This window comes from Molossus molossus, unplaced genomic scaffold (genome assembly GCF_014108415.1).
Source record: "Molossus molossus isolate mMolMol1 unplaced genomic scaffold, mMolMol1.p scaffold_m16_p_5, whole genome shotgun sequence".
Classification (NCBI taxonomy): Eukaryota; Metazoa; Chordata; class Mammalia; order Chiroptera; family Molossidae; genus Molossus; species Molossus molossus.
Genome location: NW_023425388.1, coordinates 79,775,826 through 79,800,409, shown reverse-complemented (window position 1 = coordinate 79,800,409; position 24,584 = coordinate 79,775,826). Strand labels below are relative to the sequence as shown.

Here is a 24,584-nt window from a genome sequence, read left to right as displayed (position 1 = left end):
GACCTTGCTTACATGATTCATATTGTATTTTCAAGGTGATTATAGACTGTCCTTCTGAAGAACTAATTCATTTTGAAGCATTACAGTATTTGTAAGTTGGCTTAGGAAGAAGAATTTTATGGAGTATATATTTGTGGGACAAGAACATTTTATCTTTATTGATTATGTGGATTAAATTCACCATAACTTATTCATTTTTCTGAGTTCTCCTAAATCATAGTACAATTTCCATGTAAGAGTAGATAATTTACCAATGCCCTTTATATAATAATGCATTATTCTTTGCTGAATACTTAGCTATCTCTATGAACAATTCTGCAATTAGAGGATTGAATCTTTGCATTAAATTTTATTGCTGGTAAAATTCAATGCTAACTATGAACATTTGTAAACATTTTTAGAACTTGGTCACATAAAAGGTCATTTTTAATTTATTTGAATAATTACCATTTTTATTTCCTTCCTACTTGAAAGTCTAAGGAACAAAGAAGCCTAACAACAATACTTCACACCCCAGCTCATAATTAAAATTTTAGAGGAGACATTAAAAATTCATGACATCAAACTTATCAGTTCAACATACAGAAAAGAACAGACAGCCATTTTGCCTTCTGAAATAGAGAGAAACAAAACAGACTGATTTAATGTAGATCCAAATTATTTCTTGAAACTATATAATAGTCTATATAATATTCGAATATCTAATGGTCTTTTAAAGAACTTTAATTTCTAGAGAATCACAATTTCCCTGTTAAAGGTAGTCATCGGGTGTGACAAAGGGATGTGTCCAGTCATCTTTAGTTTACTGATTTATATTATTCTCTTCACAGATTCCACAAACATTCCTCTCAGCCCTTCACTCTGCCTTCTTTTTCCACAGATCTAACCCTTATCCCAAAATCACTTAAATCATTGATCTTTGCCAACTTCCAGTAGGTGACAAAGGGAGTTGTTGGGGAGAAACAACAACAAACAATACTGAAACCAATCCTCAGATTTAAATTCTGTGACTATGAACTGTGCAAACATCATCACCTCTTACTGATTTGTCCAGCGTTCCTCATAATCACTACCATTTCTGTTCTATAAGAGATACATATTCAAGACATGCACGTAAAACATCTTAAGCAGAATACTAGGACATCATTCATTTAAATCTTGAATAACAGCAGGTAAGCATTTTGTTCATAGGAATGCATTTGATTGGAATGTGAATTTCAAGGGCTGCTGTCAAAATAAAGTTCTCAAGCCAACTGATTATAACGAATAAGACTTCTACAAAACAAAATCACATAATTAAATGAATAATCTGACTTTATATGCACATCATTCCTATATTTAATATTTAAATTTCAGCTAGAACTTTAATTGCCATACACAGATTGCTGCCTACTGCTACTGTTTCTGATACATTACAGAATAAGGTTAGTCCATTTCGTGGAGACTTTAATGAGTTGATAAAATTAAATGAAGTTTAAATTTTTTTAAAAAGCTGGTATAAAAAATTTTTTTGGATGACATAGTCAGAAGTATTGATTATTTTGATACAGAGATCACGGATGCAATCTATTATACCTCCAGTCAAAGTTTGCTCCTTTTCACTACCAAAATGTTCTCACTTTTCCTATTTCCCTTTATGTCCTATACAATTCCTCTCACCACCAGGCCTAAACAAAGCAATAGTGACAAAATGAAATATCTAAACAAATAGATATTTCTAGACTAAATTCTTACAATGCATTCAAAAGTCAAATAGAAATACTGCTTAGATTATTTGCTATTAACTCTGACAATTAGCACAAAAATGTAGAACTGAATTTATTTTTATTTTTGAGTATTAGTCTAAAGAGTGTCTTAAACATAGAAACAACAAATAAGAAGAAAAGTAGTTTAAGAGTAAGAATAGGTCCATGACTTTAGAAGGATATGTGTTGTTAAACTTTTCACCATAATTTAAAAAGTTTTCTTGGTTTGGGCTCTCCACTCGTGTCTTTTCAACTGTGTTTTAATTTCATTTTTTCTTCCTCACTATTGAGAACATAATTACACTGCACAAAATTTTGAAATTATAGGAAAATATAAAGATGTTTTGAAAAAATCTACACACAGTCATTGGTGATGGTTCCTAACAATATATATAATTTTTAATCTACTATACATTGGCTAACATTATACCAAAAGAATCTAAACATTCTTCATAAATATAATTTAAAAGGGCGAATTATATGGTTATGCCAACATCTACATAACTATTCCCTTGATATGAACACTTAGCTGTTTTTGATTTTTCTCAATTATAAAGTACTAACATGAAAAATCTTTGATCATATACATTTTAATTTTTAAAGACAGAATCCTAGAACATTTTGAGCATAGGAAAATAAACTCATAACTAGGTAAAGGTTTAGGACTATTCATAAGACCCTTTTGATATTCTGATGGCAAAACCATTTCTTCTTCTACCAGTCATGTGTGACTGTTACTATTGCAAAGATCTCAAAAGCACAGAGTATATTCAGTTTTCGATTTCTGTTTACTTTGATACTTGATTGATATTTTAATGGCCCACTCTGATGATTAAATTGGACTTTCTTTAACAACTAATTAGAAAAAGTTACGAAATCTTTGTTTGCCATATGTATTTCTTCTCTTGGTTACTGGCTTTTTATGTTCTTTGTACCACTATCATGTTGTTTTATTTACCCCTCATTGATTTGAACAAGCTCTTTATATATGAGGATAGTAAACCTCTATACATTATAATTGTTATAAATATTTTTCCCAATTTAATTCATTTTCTAATTATTTTATGGTAGAGATTTTACACCTCTGCTCTTCTGGTTTTAATCTCCTAATGAATAAATAAAATTTAATTACTATAATAAAAGGTCATTAATGAAGTGATTCTTAAAAGGATCCTGTCCTTTTTGCCATTGCCTTAAATGAATTACTGTCTTTGTTATTCCTTCATCTTTACCTACCCACTTTATTAAGTTAGGATAACAAAATAGAAAACTACACTAAAGTTAACTAGTAAAATATAGGAAATAGGATATGGACAAACTTTATTGCACAATATTAAAATTCATTTACACAGAGGTAACTGCAAGGGTTGGGAAGAATGGAATCATGCTTTCAAGTCACAAGGCAGCTGATTTGTATAATTATATTTATTTTAACTTTAGGCAACATTTTTTTTTTTTCTCTAGTATTACATTCGCTTTCAGAACTTTAGAATAAATTGTCTTTTTTTTTTCCATTTCAACTCCCTTCAAAATACAATAGCTACTAGGCACCTATATTATCAGCATACCAGCATATTAGTCTAACAATTTTTTCATAAATTTGTAATACATAAATTTGTAGCTGTTGAGTACATCTTTAACAACTGGAACCCTAGTGCTCTAAAAATTTAAACCACACTTAATTCTTTTATGTCTACATACTCCCCAACTATCCCCAGTCCTTTGCTTCCTGAAATGCACAAATGCTATTACTCTCTATTTCTCTGAGAAAATTTACAGAATTCTTTAGCACTTAGAATGCTAATGACTACCATAAAGAATAGAGAGATCTGGATTTGCAATTTTAACAGAAAATTCTGAGAGAAAAGGTCCAAAAAGTAAAGTAGTCAAAAGCCTGCCTTACATGCTCAGCAATCACCAATAGTGATCAGGGCTCATTCTATTTTAGTCACTCTTCATTTTATTCATACCTTTTAAAGAGTGATTTTCATAAAAGCTTTAATAAGATCCATTATAATGGAAATGGCAAAACATTTGGTAAGAAATTTCAAACCCAGCCAGGCTATTATTAAAAACAGCACAAGAGAAAACCTCTCCAATTATTAATAAGATGAGGTTTTTGACAATCGGGAGATAATCAAAGTTGATTTTATATTTCCGACAAGATTTGTACTTGATGAATTTTATATCTGAACAAGACAGATGCGCACATTCCAGGAATGATGAGACAGGGCCTTAGCGAGTCAACATTTCTCTCTCAATGTGTGAAAATTAATGAAGGGCACTTATAAAACTTTTATCACAAAAAATATAATATTTTAAGTGTATTTTCTTTTCTATTATCGTCTTTGTTCTTTTTTTTCTCACATTAATTTGTAAACATAACAACATGTAAAGTCTCTTAAAAATAGCCTGTACAGAATGTTATTCAGAAGGTATCCATTAGAGAAACATTTACACTTACACATCCATAAGTAATTTATAGGATAAGTATGATTTTTGTTCATCTGTTTTGTAGTACCTATTCCATTTTTCTCTTTTAAATAATAGATAAAAGTTTATATGAGAAACGTAGTATGAGAGGAATGCAATCTTTTCCTGCTTATCCAGTCATATTTCCAGAAGCCTCAATCTATAGGAATTTAGGGAGAAACTCAAAGTGAAAAAGAAAAGTTCTCCCAACTTGATCTACAGAATCAGTGCATCCCCAGTCAAAATCCCACAAGTAAGTTTGTGGATATCATCAAACTTATTTTAAAGTTCCTAGAGACAAAAGACCAGAATAGCCAACAAAATATTGAAGAAGAACAAAACTGAAAGACTGACACTACCTGACTTTAAGACTTACTATAAAACCACAATAATCAAGAGTGTGTGGAGTTGGCAAAAAATAGCCAAATACATCAATGCAACATAACAGAAAGCCCAGAAATAGACCCACATAAAAAGAGCCAACTGATATTTGATAAAGGAGCAAATATAATAAATACAGTTGGGCAGATACAGTCTTTTTCACAAATTGTGCTAAATCAACTAGATGTCCCCATGCAAAAAAATGAATCTAGACACAGACCGTACACTTTCACAATTAACTTAACATGGATCACAAACTTAAATGCAAAATCATCACACTCTTATAAGATAACATAAGAGAAATATAGATAACTTTAGGTTTCACTGGGTCACTTTTTCAATACAACACCAAAGGCATGATCCGTGAGAAAAATAATTGATAATCTGGACATCATTAACGTAAAAAATGTCTGCTTTCGAAAGACACAATCAAGAGAATAAAAGGACAAGCCACAGATTAGAAGAAATATTGTAAAAGACACATCTGATAGAGAGCTTTTATCCAAAATATAGAAAGAACTCTTAAAACTCAACAAGAAAACTAACAATGGGATTAAATAGAGGGCAAAAGACCTTAACAGAAACCTCGCCTAAGATACAGAGATGGCAAATAAACATGAAAAAGTGCTGCACATCATATGTCAAGAGGGAAGTATAAATTAAAACAACAATGAGGTTACCACTGTACACCTTTTTGAATGGCCAAAATCCAAGACAGGGACACCACCAAATGCTGACAAGTATGTGGAGCAGCAGGAACACGTATTCTTTGGTAGTGGAAATGCAAAATGGTACAGATACTTGAGAAGACAGTTTGGTGGCTTCTCACAAACTAAACATATTCTTCCCAAATAGTACACTAATCATACTCCTTGATATTTAACCAAAGGAGTTAAAAATTGTGTCCACACAAAAACCTGCACACACGTTTATCACAATTCTTCTTCTTCTTCTTTTTTTTTTTTTTATCCTCACCTGAGGACATTTTTGCATTTATCTTCAGATAGAGGGAGAGGGAAAGAGGGAAAAAAGAGAGAAAAACAGCTATGTGAGAGACACATCAACTGGTTGCCTCCCACATGACCCAAACCAGAGCCAGGGACAAATTGCAACCGAGGTACATGCCCTTAGCGGGAACCGAACCCGGGTCTCTCTGGTCCACTGGCCCCACTCTAACCACTGAGCCAAACCAGCCAGGGCTTATCATAATTATTCTTGATTGCCAAAACTTGACAGCAACCAAGATATCCTTCAGTAGATACATGAATAAATAAAATAAGCTACATCCAAACAATAGACTATTATTTAGTACTAAAATGAAACAACCCACATCAAGCCACAAAAAGACATGCAGGAATCTTAAATGCATATTTCTAAGGGAAAGAAGCCAATCTGAGAAGGCTATATACCATTCAATTCCAACTACATGATATTCTGGAAAAGGCAAAACTAGGGAGACAGTAAAAGACCAATGGTTATGGGGTACTGGGGTGGTGGGGAGATGAACAGGCAGAGCACAGATTTTTAAGAGAGTGAAAAATACTCCACATGATACTACAATGGATATGTATCACTATACATTTGTCTGAACTCATAGAATGAACACCACCAAAAGTGAACGCTAATGGAAACTAATGAACTTTGGATGGTAATGAGGTGCCAATATAGGTTCCTCAATTATAACAAATGTACCACTTTGGTGGGAGATGCCGATTAGGGGGCAGGCTGTGTATGTGTGGGGGCATGAGAAATCTCTGCATGCTTCCCTCAATTTTGCTTCTTTACAAGCTCTAAAACTATGTTTAGAAAAGTGTTAAAATACAAAAACAACACAGAACAAAACAAAGCAAACCAACCAACAACAACAAAAAGTCCTCTAAATGGGGTGGGGAGAGGGAGATTCTGCTGCTTTTCTCCTTGTAGGAAGGAAATGTAGGCACCTTCCTACTTTTACTAAGAACACTGGATGTGTGTTTATGTGTAAAGTGAAGGTTACTATTCAAAATTATTATTCATGTTCCACTAACTTCTGAAATTTTTAGATACCACAAATTAGAAGCAAGGAAGACCTGGAAAACTGAAGCAGTGTACACGGAAAATCACTGACTGGATTATGAGCTGGTTTCTCTTTGAGGTTTGATGGGGAAGCAGTCAATAAAATTGCCAATAGAGTCTACTTTAAAGACGTGCAAACAGCCTCACAAGTGGAATAACCCCAAGGGCACAGCTCCATTAAAATGTTAAACATTGTTAACTAAACAGAGCTACGCTGCTTCTCCTTGAAGTGCCTTTTATGAGAAGGACATAATCTGTAGGTTAGTCACCAGCCTCCATAACCCTAAACATTCTTTGAAGTTTCACATTTTAAACATTTCTATGAATTTTGCATCCTGATCCAAATATCTATGATTTTAATTTACATCTATGGTTCCCCTCTGTCCAAGCACCTTCCTTAAATCTTGTGTAGTAAAATGTAAAAAAAAAAAAAAAAAGCATCGAGAAGTATGTCATGTTTACTGTAGTGGCTTCTTATGTTCTTTGGTTCACTCCGCCTCATAACCAATTTTGAGAAGTCGGGGAAGGGTGACATATAATTCAGAAATATTTCCCTAAAAATGGCTGAGAAACAAGAACATCCTGAGAATTAAAGAAATATACTTCAGTCACTGAAATATGCCCTCATGTGAAACCCCTAATGCTCCAACATACCAGATACAGCTGGTTTGAATAAGCAGTTATTATTCAGTTTCTGCTTCAGAGAATAATCACTTCAATTTATGTATGCAGAAAATAAGACTCATACGCTCGTCTGCATTACTTAGTCCTCAAAATGTAGTATCAGCTGACATGTTGGCAACTTCGCATTTTCTCTGAGTTTTAACCATAAAATATGGTTTTCAAGTACATTATTTTAATGTGGTCATGTAACGAAATTATAGCTATGTATAGATAGTTAAAAAATACAAACAAATGCTTGCCAAGCTAATACAGCTTTGGTGTCTAATTCTTCTTAAAGAATGATAGGTAACAGTATCTAAAAGACAATAACTTCCATAAACATCCCCAAAATACTGATATTTAATTATCAGAGAAGTACAGCAATATTTCAGGAGTCTTAAGTAACACTATATAAAAAAATGAACGTTAATAAAAAACAAATACTTAACATTTACTGTGTACCAGCACTGTTCCAATGGCTTTAAACATATTAACTCATTTACTCTCAACCCTCAGAGGTTGGGTTTCACAGACAAGGTCACTGAGGCATGGAGGTTGAATAAAACCAACGCAAGGCACATAGATATTAAGTAGCAAAACGAGAACAGGAGCCCAAGTTGTTCTTAGACAATCACTTTAAGAAAAGTACAGTTAAGAACAGTGTCACCACTGAACACTAAGTAAAACAACAACACAACCCTTTCTCAGTGGCATGCTATGCATCACACTCTGCAAGTCTCTGACGATGCAAAGAAGAGCAAGGAATGGCCTCTGCCCTGCAGCAGTCCGTTCAGAGGCCAACTACACGCAGGAGTTCAATTCATGCTTCTCCTAAACTACTACTTCTTCAAACCATTTTTGCAGAATACATAATATCTTCAAGGTCCCCTATAATATCACATAGCACTCGGACAAGGCAGGGTTTTGCTTTGTTAATCACAAACTAATGAGGAAAATGCTACTATTTTGCAAGGAAAGCTTTCAGAATCTCAGTAAACTGAATGCAATTACATGGCAGACATGAACCTGTGAATCCGGATTGCTTCTTGTCATCTCTGACTTCACATGTGTGGCACAGTTCAGAACTATACTCAACTGGGGACAATTGGCAGGTGGTCAGAATGATTCTTCTCAGGTGGCACTGTCCCATGGCTTACAGGACAATTTCACTAATGTGGCCCCGTCCATTAAATGCCAGTGGTTTCCCCCACCCACCACTCATCGTGAAAACCAAAAATGTCCCCACATATTTCTGAACACCATGGGGAGGCAGAACGGCCCTCGTGGAGAATCATGTTCTGCACTGCGAATGTCTCTGGCTAGTCCTGCACGCCACTTTGTCATCTTTGTCCTCACTGCTCCAGCACAGGCTCCAGCCCTGTGGTTAGAATCACAAACCCTTAAAAAGGCAATCTTCGAAAAACACTTCAAAGACACTGATCTGGACACGTAAACTCTCTCCTCAAGAGTAGGAATACTATGAATTCCTTCTCTACACTTATTATTATTAGAAAAAGCAAGAATTAGATAATATGTTCAGTTTTTCATCAGCAACATGTATTTTAATTGATGACAGCAGTATCAGGAGAATGTGTATAAAAATAAAAGACAAGTGCTCGCTTTGGCAGCACATATACTAAAATTGGAACGATACAGAGAAGATTAGCATGGCCTCTACACAAGGATGACACGCAAATTCGTGAAACAGTCCATAAAAAAAATAAAATAAAATAAAAAATAAAAGACAGACAATTCCTTTGACCTATGGCCACACACAGTTTGTTCTTTTATGGCAATTCACTTAGATTTTAAATACAGTTTTAAAAAATATATAATGTTTAAAACCAAAGGAATTATCTAGGTTCATATACTAGGTCAGTCTGTCAACATTTTAATTTTATATGCAAATTATTATTTATTTTGCTTATAATTTTATGTATTTGGTAAATAATACATTCTATCAACATAATTGCTAAAGAACTATTAAGACTTCCTTACACCTCTGACAAAATGAAACAAAGTTCTGACTAGCAACAGATAACCTTTTCTAAGCTCTGATTGCACTGAAGCCAGAGAGGATGTGAACCTACCAATCATACCATGGAATTCCTTGGAGGGCTCACATCAGATCCAATTATCCTAAAAATTCTAACAGATCAAGAACATAGGCAATGGTACAATTTTTATTTATTTATTTTTTATCATCCTCACACGAGGACATTTTCCATTTTTTGTTCAGGTAGAGTGGGAGGGAGAGAGAAGAATAGAGAGAGAGAGAATCATGGATGTGAAAGGGACACATTGAGTGGTCGCCACCCGCCCAACCAACCAGAGCTGGGGACAAACTGCAACCGAGGTACATGCCCTTAGTGGGAACTGAACCCAGGTCTCTCCGGACCGCAGGCCAATGCTCTAACCGCTGAACCAAACCGGCCAGGCCAGCAATAGTACAATTTTAAGAAAATCTAAAACATCATGTGGTTAAAATCATAAAATAACCAATATCAAGTAAGGCGACCAATACACTATATTATAGATTTATAAGTTCTATTTGCTTTCGTAAGATTAGCAGTATTAAATATACAGAAGTATAAAAATACAATCTACTAAATCAATGTTTAGTATGCTACTAGTTATAAACTCCAGCTGTGGAATATCACCATAGTAACAGGAATATACAAATAGCTCAGTCCCTTATGATATGATAGAAGCATTACTAATTTTCTTGAAATTTTAGTTATTGATTTTAGAGAGAAGAAATGAAAGAGAAGGAAAGGGAAAGAGAGAATCATCTATTTGTTGTTCTATTTATTCATGTTTTCATTGGTTGCTTCTTGTATGTGCCTTGACAGGGGATTGAATCCAAAGTTTTGGTGCATTGGGACAATGCTCTAATCAACTGAGCTGCTCAGCCAGGGCAAAGCATTGCTAATTTAAAGAATGCAATACGCTTAAGATAGGTAGAAAGATTCCACAACATAGTCATCAACCTGTTCATAAAAGAAGAGAAATATGAAATGAGTTTTTGAAAAAGCAGATAAAAAACTGATTCATTCTGTTGGACAATGACTGATAGTTACTCTTGGAATTGGGAAAATGACATGGTTTTGAAATGAATGAATAAATGAATGAGGCAACAGAATGATTAGAAAAAACAGAGAGGAGGAAAATTCTGGTAGAACTATGTCAAAATGACCGTGTGATATCTGTTTATAATCTCAGCTGTAAGACAAGACAGAACTAGATAAAAACTATAATTTGATGTATTGTACATATATATTCAGTCTTCAAATTGGAACAAAGGTAAGATCACCAAAGAACTGCTCTCAAAGAACATGTGAGCATGCACATGCATTTATTATTTCACTTAGTAAATATTCACTGAATGTGCACAGATGCCTGGGAACACAAAGATAGCAAGACACTGGCCCTAGCCTTAAGAATTGATAGTCTAATAGAGAAGACAGTCCTCTAAATAAAGCATTAACAATTTAGTGTTAACTACTGAAACAGAAGTTATATAGAGAGTGTTATGGGAACATAAAGGCAGCAATATTTTTGCCAGTTATTCAGAAAGAACTGATGCTTACATCTACACAAAAATTTAGGTTTTACTAAGTGGCAGGATTTCATGAAATAATACAAAATACACAATCTGCTTAATTGACTAGAGGCATATCAGTGCACATAAAAACATTTCATTAAAATGTGATTCCTCAACTTAAAAACAAATAATTACAAGTTCTTTAAATTGCTCCAATATCTGACTGCCACAGGAACGCATAGAAATAACTGCCTGTAGTGAAAGCTTTATTAAATACTACTGACTGCCAAATAAGCCACTGAAGGACTTTTGGGACCATAATGTCTGAAAGTCCCATTCTCTTTCACAGACTAAAGAGGAAATTAAGGTAAAAACTCATAGCTCCCATGACAGGAAGTTCATGGGTGTGCCAGGGAGAACATGCATGGCTGTGACAGGGGTAAGAAAATCAGGGAAAACCACTGAGCCACCTTCAAGCACTCGGTTCACTTCACATTACCAGTGGTTCCGTTCATCTGTTAGGGCCACTACTGAAACAGTGCTCAAGCTTCAACTTACTTCCGTGGGAAATAGGCCAAGACTGCAACTTCACCCCAAATCACAAATGGCAAATACTGTGTCCCCCTAAGCAATAAAAGCTACAAAATTCTTCTTCCTCTTCTTCTTCTTTTTTTTTTAAATATGCCTTTATTGATTTTTGTAGAAAGATTGGAAGGGAGACAGAGAGAGAAACATTGATGTGAGAGAAACACTGACCAGCTGCCTCCTGCACACCCCCTACTGGGGATCCAGTCCATAACCCGGGCATGTGCCCTGCTGGTGAATCCAACCAGGACCTGTCATCCATGGGATGAGGCTCAATCCACTGAGCTACACCAGGCGGGCAAGGATACAAAATTCTTAAAAGAATTACTCTTAAGACCGAACACCCCGCCTCCCCTGACATGAATCACTGAAAGAAGAAATTTCATTTAGTAAAGAAAATTGAAATGCCTTTTACTAGCTAGAAACATTGCCATCTAAGTCACCTGAACTACTTGAGCTGTTGTATGCTTTTCAAACACATTTTAGCCATTCCCTATCCCCATGCATTCATAAACAATCACGAAATGGTTACAGTGCCCTAGACCTCGGGAATGCAATCTTCTTCTTAAGGGCTGGATAGTAAATACTTTAGGATTTGCAAGACAAGATGCAAAGTCAAGGAAATTATATGGGTACACATAAAATCATTTAAATATGTAAATTTTAAAATGTAAAATCATTCTTAGCTCACAGAAAAACAAACAAAAACAGGCCGTTTGTTTATTCCAGTGCTAGATCATAGTGAGATCTCCAGACAAAGCTAAGACCACTAAATTATTAAATTTAAATGAAAGATCTTTTACACCAAGACCTACCTCCTTCATAGAGCCTGTAAAAATGATCTAATAAGACTCTGCTCTAACATAATTATCTGCTGGATAATGGATACTTCTTTATATCTACCTTCATTAGATATTTCCATACCCATAGAAAATGTTCTGTATCTGTCAAGTGTAATATGGTGGCCACGAAACAAGTGGCTATTGAACACTTGAAATATGTTAGGTGTGTCTGAGGAATTAAATTGTAAAGTTTTACTAAATATTAATTATTTTAAATTTACATTTGAATAGCCACATATGTTCACTGCACCTAGTGACTTCCTACCAGATAGATTCATATGGCAAATATATCTGATGCCATTACACATATCATCACTCCACCTAGATAGCAAATAGGTGTCATGTTGCATGCCAAGTCCTAATGAATTGCAGTGGAGGCTCCACAGGGCTGTGCAGGCCAAGTGTGAACACAGTGGGGATGAGTGCCATGATTGCTTAGCCATGCTGGCCACGGGGGGCGGGGGGGATCTTCATATGGTATTTGCAGGCCCTTTCAGACCATTCATTGCCATTTCGCTGACACTGGGAACACATGAGTTCTGAGTATAATCTGAATTTCATATAACTTACTATACAGAGAATAGCTTGATAGCTAGAGCCTAGCTCTCTTAATTGTTATATTTCTGGTTTGTAAATTACTCAATTGGGATTCTGGTTCCTTGACTAGTCTCTTGTGAGCTTGGTTACATAAACACACACTGGGCAGTAATGTCCATTCTCAGTGAACTGACACAGTCAATACTGTGAGTCTGGTCTACTGATAAGCAAACCAGATTATGGTAAATGCACAAAGGTAAATCCTATGGGACCTCTTAGTAGCCAAATGAAGGTTGGCTTTCCTGGGAAGAAAATAACTTTATCAGACACTTTCAGACTTCAACAAAGACTATTTTAAATCAGTTTCACCATTTCCAATTTTAGTAATTTTCTCTCTTAAAGATTTCTTCAGAGGTCTGCTACTGCCAGTCTTAGATAATGTATAGTTCTATATGAAAGCTCTCACCATCTCTCATTTTGAAAACAGCAAGAGTTTACTTTGAGTCTACAGTTCTTTCGCAGTCTATGAATTCATCACCCTGTCAACATTACTTCTATCTTCACCTTCCTTTTGGTACCTGAATCTCGTTCCAAAACACACTCAGTCATACCCCATTTGTGACAGCATCATTTCTTTTTCATGCCCACACACCACCCTAATTAAACCTATGCTTTTACTTTTACCTTTCGAACATTTGCCAACCGATTCATCATCAAGGACTCCTCTCGGTCATCATCGTCATCCAAGTCCAGCATCGGCATTCCAAAGGGGTCAATGATGCTACAGCACCTGGAGCCTTCATCTCTTGGATCAAAGGGGTCCACAATGATGGGCTCCGTTCCTTTTATTTCACAGCGACAGAAGGGGCAGCCCTGGCCATCTGACTCCTGAACAGACAGACAAAAGATGTGCTGATTGGTCTTTGTTCCAATAAAAATAGTACTGGGAAGGGCCAAAGTTTTATAAGTATAAAACAAAGTTGCAGAAAGGAGGTTTTAGGTTAGTCATGGGAGTGGGGGAAGGTCTGTCTTGAAGAGGCAGTGGAGTAGAACAGAAAGCCAAAAATATAGTAAATGATCAGTATTTCAAATTTCAATTTTTTAAAATTTCTTTTTAAAAAGTTTGATTTGCCAAAGAAAATAAGCCTAACCTGATTTTCCTGAAGGTTCACTTATAATTTTAATGTATCAAAACTTGAGTCCTGCAGAAAGAATCTGAATCATGTCTGCTCCTCTTTACCAAATGCACCTATACTAATTGAACATTTTATAAAAGGAACATTTTAACAAAAAGTCATTATAAATAAAGTCACAGCAAGAATCAGAACAATCCATTTTAAAATCCATTCTGAAAAAGTTCCTGTGCATAAGACTATATCTAAATATTACCATTCTACATAAACAAAATGAAAGATAAAAATCATATGATCATATCAATAGATGCTGAAAAAGCATTCAAAAAAATCCAGCATCAATTTCTGATAAAAACGCTCAGCAATCTGGAAATAGAGGGATCATATCTCGACATAATAAAGGCCATAGATGAAAGACCTACAGCCAACATCATACTCAATAGGCAAAAATTAAAAGCATTTCCCTTAAGAACAGGAACAAGACAAGGATGCCCACTTTCGCCACTCTTATTTAACATAGTACTGGAAGTCTTGGCCACAGCAATCAGACAGGAAGAAAAAATAAAAGGGATCCAAACGGGAAAGGAGGAAGTGAAACTCTCATTATTTGCAGATGACATGATACTATACATAAAAAACCCCAAAGACTCCATCAATAATTTACTAGACTTAATAAATGAATTTGACAAAGTAGCAGGGTACAAAATTAACATCAAGAAATCAGCGGCATTCTTATACACCAATGATGAACTCACAGAAAGAGAAACTAAGCAAAAAATCCCACTTACCATCGCAGCAAAAAAATTAAGATACCTAGGAATAAACTTAATCAAAGAAATAAAGGACCTATTTGCAGAAAACTACAGGTTATTGAAAAAAGAAATAGGGGAAGATATAAAAAAGTGGAAGCACATAACTTGTTCATGGATTGGAAGAATTAACATCATTAAAATGTCCATACTACCCAAAGCAATCTGTAGATTTAATGCAATCCCCATCAAAATACCAACGACATACTTTACAGAACTAAAACAAATACTTCAGAAGTTCACATGGAACCAAAAAAAACCTCAAATAGCCACAGCAATCTTGAACAAAAAGAACAAAGTTAGAGGGATCACATTACCAGATTTCAGGCTATACTACAAAGCCACCGTAATCAAAACAGCCTGGTACTGGAACAAGAACAGGCATATATTCCAGTGGAACAGAACAGAGAACCCAGAAATGGACCCAAGACATTATGCTCAATTAATATTTGACAAAGGTGGCAAGAGCATACAGTGAGTCAAGACAGCCTCTTTAATAAATGGTGTTGGGAAAATTGGACAGCTACATGCAAAACAATGAAACTAGACCATCGACTTACACCATACAGAAGAATAAACTCAAAATAAATAAAAAACTTAAATGTAACTCATGAATCCCTAAAAATCCTAGAAGAAAATGTAGGCAACAAAATTTCAGACATCATACGCTGCAGAATTTTCACTGATACTTCACCTAAGGCAACAGAAACAAAGGAGAAAATGAACACATGGGACTACATCAAACTAAAAAGCTTCTGCACAGCAAAAGATACAATCATCAAAATGGAAAGGCAACCCACTCTATGGGAGAGCATAATTGCCAATGATACATCAGATAAGGGGTTAATTTCCAATATATATAGAGTGCTCATACAACTCAACAAAAGGAAGACAAAGAACCCAATTAAAAAATGGGCAGAGGAACTAAATAGACACCTCTCCAAACAGGACATACAAATCGCTAAGAGACAATATGAAGAAATGCTCAACATCACTAAACATCAGAGAGATGCAAATTAAAACAACAATAAGGTTATCACCTCACACCTGTTAGAATGGCCACCATCAACAAATCATCAAACAACAAGTGTTGGCGAGGATGTGGAGAGAGGGTACTCTAGTGCACTGCTTTTGGGAATGCAGACTGGTGCAGCCACTATGAAAAACAATAAGGTGTTACCTCAAAAAATTAAAAATAGAACTTCCATTTGACTCAGTGATCCTGCTTCTAGGAATATACCCTAAGAAGCCTGAAACACCAATCAGAAAGAATATATGTACCCCCATGTTTGTAGCAGCACTATTCACAATAGCTAAGATCTGGAAACAGCCCAAATGTCCATCAGTAGACGAATGGATAAAAAAGCTGTGCTACATATACACAATGGAGTACTATGCAGCTATAAGAAAGAAAGATCTCTTATCCTTTGAGACGACATGGAGGGACCTAGAAAGTATTATCCTAAGCGAAACAAGCCAAACAAAGACAAGTATCATATGATCTCACTTATGTGTAGAATATAATGAACATAACAGTCTGAGGAATGGGATAGTTCCAGAGACGTGGAAGTGGGGTAGAGACTGACAATCCCCAGAAGAGAGGGTGGTGGGGGAGAAATAAATCACAGAAATTATATGCATGTGTGCATGAACAATGGACATAGACAACAAAGCTGGGGACAGGGCAGGGAAGGAGGGAGAGGGAGGAATCAGTGGGGGGAAAAGGAGAAACATCTGTAACAAAAATAAATTAATTAAAAAATAAATAAATAAATAAATATTGCCATTCTAATTGCCTCGGCCTTTTACAATCTTCATTTATAAGTAATCAGACAGAGAAAGATAAAGTGAATCTATAATCAGAAGCCATAATCTGTCCCAGGAGCCTGCATCCCAACAAAGCCATGGGGATATAACACGATGTGCCATAGTAAGCTTCGCCCTTCTTTCAAACTAGATACTACAAAAAGGTTTGTACAAATACTTTTGGGACAAAAATTTATTTATTGGAAATTATTAAAGGTTTTATTCAAAGCCTCCCAATTCCATTTCTCAAAACTAACAACCACAGGAGTTCACAATTGCCAGGAAAATAGGACAAGACTGTTTTCTTGCCCTGTTGATAATGCTGCCTTATAAAGGTAGATGGTATACCATATCCACCACCATATTTTTGTTTCTGCATTATACCCTGACTTTAGTAGTGTGTCATTTAGAAAACAGTAAAAATCATAAAGTCATTTACAAGCAGAAATGGGATGAATAAGAACCATTTTAGAGATGAGCTAAGAAATGCAAAGGAAACTGACATCTCTAAAGAAAGCATTCAGCCCTCCCTAGTTTGGCTCAGCAGTTAAGAGTGTCCGCCTGCCCACGGACCAAAGAGTCATGGGTTCAAGTCAGGTCAAGGGCACGTACCTCAGTTGTGGTTTGGCCCCCCAACCCTGGTCGGGGTCCTGCGGGAGGCAACCAATCAATGTGTCTCTCTCACATCGATGTTTTTCTTTCACTCTCTCCCCCTCCCTCCCTCTCTCCCTCCTTCCTTCCCACTATCTGAACAGAAATGGAAAAATATCCTCAGCTGAGGAAAAAAACAAAAACCATTCACTACCTAACTCAAGACTGCCCATCCACTGCCCACCCTCGTGGCATGACGGAAACCTGTCCTGCAGTGACATAGTGATCAGCAGCGGAGTAACACTCTCACTCTGCTGTCCTGGGACAATCACTGAGCAACGCCACCGTGGAAGATCCTGTGGTAGGTAGTTTATTCTTACCCAAGTGTTACTCAGATGAACAAACTGAACATCTACACTGCCACAGAAATTGTCAAACAAAGGAAAATAAACAGGCTTTGGGTTGGTTAATGAAAAGAATTTACAACATTCCCTTTTTTATCTGCTGTTACATAATTTGGAAAAGAAAACTGAAATGGTAAAATAGCTGAACTAAAGTGGTAAAAAAAATAGACATGCTAATACAAAATCCTTAGATGTTTACTGCCACACGTGTTCAGGTCTGGTGGATTTCAAGGCAACTTAAATACTATTTGCTCCACATTTTACGAATGATAAAACTGAGACTTAATTCTTCTATCTTATATTGATATTTTCTAATGCAGGAGTAAATATTTAAGCAAAACTAAACCTTCTTTCAATAACAAGAACATTAAATTTAAGTGCATATTCGATATATGTTGTCATCCAGGTAAAATCTCCTTACTATAAAAATCAAAAGAGATCCATACTGTGTGCCATTACTGGAATCTTTTTACAGATCTGCATGGGGAACTTTTGAAAATGCAGTCCTAATATATAAGAACAAGATGTGAAAGAGCTGATGTTCCCTGAGTCTTTACTGTATGGGCAGAAAGCGATACTCTTACTATTAAAAATTAGTCCACTCAATCTAAAACATTAAAGCATACAATTTTTTAGTGTACTGCCTAGAACATGTGAGCCACTGTGTTTGGCTACAGAGGCTTCTTCAAGGTCAATTTATACATTGTTTGGTTAAGGATGACTTCCAGTTTAGGTCATCTGCTTCCTAATAAAGGGTAACTACAAAGATTCCATTTGGAAACAGAAAGAGGTGAAAGACAATAACAACATTCTGGTGGTATAAGAAGATTGGGAACAGTTCATCTAAAACCCAGTCTGGATTTTACTCCATCTCTCCTGTCTGAAATGCTATACAAATCACTGATATGTGTTAGAGTAGCTGTTTTATGAATATATCACAAAAGATCTTTTCTTTTCAGCTTTATCTTAGTTGAGTTTGTATTACTAGATTAAAAAAACAGCTACAATGTACATCCTTTTTGATTTGCAAACAGGTCATGCTAAATGTGTCTTGGTGGTATTTACTGTAATAGGACTTCACCCATCACTCTCTCTCTGTAAACTGACTTCTGTCATATGCAAATTAGGTTTAACCATAAATTCTCAAATGCCACCTTGGTGCTCTGCCCCGGTTTCTGTCAGATGGTTGACTGAATACACCTGAGGGATGTCTTCAACAGGCACATAACTCATCAGCACTGTGCCTCAATAATTAAAATAATGTTTCTGTCAACATATACTTAATTCAAGATCAAGGAGCATATGTTAAAGAAAAAGAAAGACCAATAAATAACTCCCTCTCTAGCCTCTAGCATATTAATATTCTAAGAATGTATAGAGGAAGTACTTGGGACTCCACCATTCTAATTGACTCAGTAGATTTCACTTCCTCAAATAAGACATAGTCCCAAAACAAAAGATACAGAACTTATCAGTGAGTACTATGCTCATCTGAAATTCTACTATGTTCATTAATAAAATAATTCAGATATATGCCAACCATTAATACTATAAATCAGCGATTTCCTACCAGTGTGCCACGAGAATTTTTAAAACATGCAATAATTAACTATTTAATCCAGGGTGCTGACCTCTTTTCCCTTAGATTGTCAAATTTTAAAAAATGACAACAGCCAACAAATAGCCATCTGATGTGAAAGAATAAAATTTTTACTTGGTTTTTGTTTTTTCTTTTTTGGTCAGATCAGCAAAATATATATATTTTTGATGTGCCACAGAATTTTAGTAGTTTATATATGCCATAAGATAAAAAGATTGAAAAATCACTGCTATAAATTAATTATATTAAATATAAATATAACTTTAGGTAACTTGAGAACAAATCAACATTGACAGAAAAATAAAAAACACTATTTAAAAAAATTATTAAAAAAAAAAAAGTACCATTCTTTGATAATGCCCTATGTAAAATCCTAACCAGAATCGCCTTGTCATTCATCATAATGTCAGTCATCTTCCATATTCTGTTTTAAATATTGTTCAGATGGATATTATTTCTTAAATAAATACCTTCATTTAATTTTTTTTACAATAAATATATGTAGTACAATTTATTTGCTCTCAGGATGATTATTTGAGGACACACTTTATTTTAAGGTCAAACACTTCATGCCTCCTCACATATACAATATACAAAGAGGGCCTGAGAGAATACTCATATTAGAGTGCATTTTATATTTTTACTGTGCATATTTTTTGTATCAGTCTAACTTATATTACCTAGTTATAGTGCATTTAAAAGTTCCCATAAACCTTTTTTTCTGAACACAGAGCCATGAGAAATAAATAGATAACTGGATAGATACATACATATATGCATACATACACTGAGAGTAAACTGGGTCCATACTAAGCATTTTCAGAGCATATTTCCCACAGAAACCCAGTAATTTCTTGTTAAAAGAATAAATAAAAGGATGAATGTGGGCCATTACAAGTGATCTTAGACTACATAATCGAGAATGGGAGATATCCTCAGTTTGGGTACTCTTTTACGATGGGCAGGGGAGAAGACACGGGTGGATCCAAACTTAGAACTTCTAATGTTCATCTGGGAGGCCCATGAAAACAGTGACTCAGAAGAGGAACACAGACTTTCTGAATCAGGACATGCATTAGAATACTGCACCCACCAATGCAGCTACATAAGCCATTTCATCTTATTTGTAGGGTTTGACAGAATGTACGTCTCAAGGGACATCTTAAAGATAAAGCAAGAAAAATTATTTCAAAGCTTTCTAAAGTGCTATGTAAATTCCAGTGGGTATAATTACTATAAAAATATTCTCAAGAAATATAGTAAGATAACTGAGGAAACTTATCCTAGCATCTGAAAAAAAATCATAAGAATTCCATTTTGTAATAAAATAAATTTAAAACTGCAGGCCCTGACTGAGTAGCTCAGTTGGTTAGAGTGTCTGTTACGACAAGGTTGTGGGTTCAGTTCCCAATCAGGGCACATACAAAAATCAACCAAAAAATAAGTGGCACAACAAATCGATGATTCTCTCTCTCTCTCCCCATACTTCTCTCTACAATCAATAAAGAAAAAAAAAACAAACAAAACTGTAGAATTATCAGTGTATATAAATTAGGAATAATAAGAAATATGAGCCCTGGCCGCTTTGGCTCAGCGGTTAGAGCATCGGCCTGCGGTCCGGATAGACCCGGGTTCGGTACCAACTAAGGGCGCGGACCTCAGTTGCAGTTTGTCCCAGGCCCTGGTTGGGTCATGCCTTTGTCTGTCCCTTTCACGTCAATATTTCTCTCTCCCACTCCCTTCCTCTCTCTCACTCCCACTCTATCTGAAAAAAAAAAAAGGAAAAATATCCTCAGGCAAGGATTAAAAAAAAACAGAAATATGAGATATCTTACTAAAGTGATACTATCAGTTACTATATTAGGAACAATGATAACTAAAATTCCAGGCACTGTTGTTAAGCACTATCCACATATTAACTCATTTAATCCTAAGAGATAGGTATAATTATTATTCACATTTTACCAATAAGAAAATTGAGAGTTTACATACTCTGAGGGAGGTCACACAGCTAAGCTGTACTGAATAAGAAATTATATATCATAAGTCTGTTTTAAGTCCTAATCTTTCATCAGTATACCATCACTATATTATGCTATAACATCAGAATGTAGTGAATTCCTCAATCTCAGGTTTATAGCTCAGGTTAAAAGAAAGTTTAAAAACAGCTGCCTAGTATTTACTGATCATTCAAAAATGGAAAAACATTTACGTTTTTGTTCAAACTGTAAGTTTCAAATTGAAGAAGTTACTATAATCAATATTCTATTTGCTCTAATCGAAAAGTTTCAACTTTCTTTTTTTTACATTTTTTTAATTTAATTTTTTTTGTTACAGATGTTTCTCCTTCTCCCCCTCCCCCAACTGATTCCCCTTCCCCTCCCTCCCCGCCCTGTCCCCAGCTTTGTTGTCCAGGTCCATGGTTCATGCATACATGTATATAAGTTCTGAGGTTTATCTCTCCACCACCACCCCCTCTTCTGGGGATTGTCAGTCTGTACCCCACTTCCACATCTCTGGGACTACCCCATTTCTCAGACTGTTATGTTCATTATATTCCACAAATAAGTGAGATCATATGATACTTGTCTTTCTCTGTTTGAAGGACCAATCAGAAAGAATATATGTACCCCCATGTTTGTAGCAGCACTATTTACAATAGCTAAGATCTGGAAACAGCCCAAATGTCCATCAGTAGACGAGTGGATAAAAAAGCTGTGGTATACATACACAATGGAGTACTATGCAGCTGTAAGAAAAAAAGACCTCTCATCCTTTGAGACGACATAGAGGGACCTGGAAAGTGTCATCCTAAGCGAAACAAGTTTCAACTTTTAATATTAAGATGCAAAACTTGTCCTACTAATTATAATATTCCTTGAAATATATTTTTACATAGTAAGAGCTTTTCTTTTGAAAGATTTATTGCTAGAATCCAGTTTAAAACTTTAATGCATGAAATTTATGAGAGTTTGCATTCTGAAGATGTTTTATATTAATGGAGCCAAACTTTAAAACACCTAGTAAAGCCCCTGTTAGAGCCAACTGAAAATGTTTCCACAGTGCCAATATCTGTGATAGTATAGCAAGGCACATCACAGTGCAGGGAGCATCTGCTTAGTGCAGTCACTAGATTCAGAGACAGGTATCTGGTCTATTAGACTTTAATTTTTTTCCTATCTGTCTCATCTCTTTCATTCTGTAGAATCATGAACTGTAACTCTTGTCATCATCATAACATTTTTGGACAACTCAAGTAGTCCTTACATTATGCCCAAAGGGAAAGAGGAGTTGAACATTTTATCACATACAAAAAGATACAACATGTCAAAGATATAAATACCAATTTGTAACAGGCAAATATTATTTGTAGTACCAAGGTTAGAAAATTCCACTAGAGCTGGAAATTGGTTGCTTTAGAAGGAAGCTATAGTAAAAGAGTACTTCTTATTGTCTTCAATGTAATGGTGTTGGTTACTCACCTCTCAGAGAACTACACACATTTCTCTGAGAACGTTCTCTAAACGCTGGGCATCTGTACGTCTTAATTCACGTGCCATACTAAAACTGGAGCTTACTGATTTTCATCTATTGACATTTTTGTGAATTACTATTTTGAACACTCCTATATCTTTCCTTCAAATTATTTTGAAAATGTATGCAAAAGGAATAATCACAAAAAAAAATTAATTTCACTTTTAACTGAATTGAAGTCCTTCAAACAAGGTGACAAGTCCAATTGATAACATGTATCTACTTTTATTTTGAAACCAATATTTGCGGAACGCAGTTTAGAGTTTGTGCCATTCATGAGCTCAGAAGCCATTTTCTAGATTCCTGGAAAAAACAGGATGAAAACAAGTCCTTACTTTACACTTTCTGTGGTAACCCTGCAGTGTCACTATGCATCATATGCTGCTATGAAAAGGAAGATATGGAGGAGCTCAGGTGAAGAAGAGAACTGTTTTGTTAACATATCTGTGGCACAGTGTGGATGTGAGAGCAAACCCTCCACGTTTTGCTGGCTAGGGTGGAACAAAAATGCCACACCCACCATGATATTGTTTCAAAGAATGCCTTTGGAGAGGTGATTATGCACTTATTTAGTATTCTGTGCAAACTCTGGCTTGCTTATTCAATTTATTCAATAACACAGATGTTTCAGAAGGAGAAAGACATATCTAACACCTCTTCGGAGGCATGACTAATGGGCCATTATGACAGCAATTAAAGAGTAACCGCTTGCAGCCTGTAACAGCCGACACTACCACTGAGCCTTTCTTAGGGTTTCTGTTAATTACAGAAAATTTAAGTCTCCAATGAATTTCAATTAAACCAAAGTAGGGCATCAAATGGAAGGAAAAGCTGGTGAAGAATGACTTGCTACAAGTTCACAGTGGCATAATGTTTTATGGTCAGAGTTTAGTATTTCCTACTGGACTCGGACTGATTTTTCAGCGCTTCCTAGCAGACACACAGCCTTTAAAATCCTTTCCATATCACCATGTCCAACCGAGCTAATAGAAAGAAACACAAAATATCTCAGATCCATAATTAAATTTGAAGGATAACAGGATGTTCATTTCAAGTAATTATTAATAACCTGCCCCTTTATAAAACTTAACAAATTTCATTTTAACTTCTCGAGGGTAGTGTCCCTCTTAGTTCAGAGATCAACTCAGAACTTGGACATGGCAGCTGCTTAAGCAGTGTTTCCTAAATAAATAAATGAGTGAGTGAGTGAAAGAATGAATGAATGAATGAATGGATTTGAGATCTTGCAGAATGATGGATGAAACAATCCATGTCCGCTTCTACCAAACTAGTTAGAAGAAGCAAAATAACAAATTATTCCTGTGCATGACTAAGTTTAAAAATGTAACTGTTTCTCCACAGAAGAAACAAATAAGCATATAAAACAAAATCACTGGCTTTAAAGTCAGAAAATACGAGCTCTAGCCCTGTACCATTTCCAGTAAGAAGAAAGTTGCGAGAGAGACATATTTTAGCTACATGTACTCATATTCAGAGAGTTAATTCTAATATTTTTCATTATATCTATAAGTTTAGATACAGCATTTGACAACACGTTGCAGAACTATGGAAATTTTTAATGATTTTGGTCTCATATTCACCATCAATTAGATCAGTCCAATGAGCAGCTCACTGAGGCTAACAATGTAAGGATTTTTAGAATATCTCTTGTTTGCCAACTGGATTAACGTTATAAGACTTTTATTTTTATTTAATAACGGGCATCTTGCAATCACACGTTTAAATGACTGCCAAACACTGCTGTTCATACAACAATATGAAAGCTGCCAAAACAGATCTGTTAGTTCGCAGGAAGCACCATGGTGTGAAATCCATATGTAAATGTAGAAATAGTCAGGTTACTCAAAAGTAGAAATGTTCAA

The 24,584-nt window shown here is 35.4% G+C and overlaps 1 protein-coding gene and 1 non-coding gene across 4 annotated transcripts in view; one reads left to right on the top strand and one right to left on the bottom strand.

Moving 5' to 3' along the window:
* CBLB (Cbl proto-oncogene B) overlaps nucleotides 1–24,584 on the bottom strand; it is a 206,311-nt gene that overhangs the window by 55,179 nt on the left and 126,548 nt on the right. For all 3 annotated transcript variants that reach the window (XM_036242657.1, XM_036242658.1, XM_036242656.1), the window contains one exon: nucleotides 13,509–13,712. In XM_036242657.1, coding sequence (XP_036098550.1) covers nucleotides 13,509–13,712 — 204 coding nt within the window. The remainder of the gene's footprint in view (nucleotides 1–13,508; nucleotides 13,713–24,584) is intronic.
* LOC118617911 lies at nucleotides 8,929–9,035 on the top strand. The gene has a single exon (XR_004956873.1). It is a non-coding gene; the product is annotated as a U6 spliceosomal RNA (small nuclear RNA).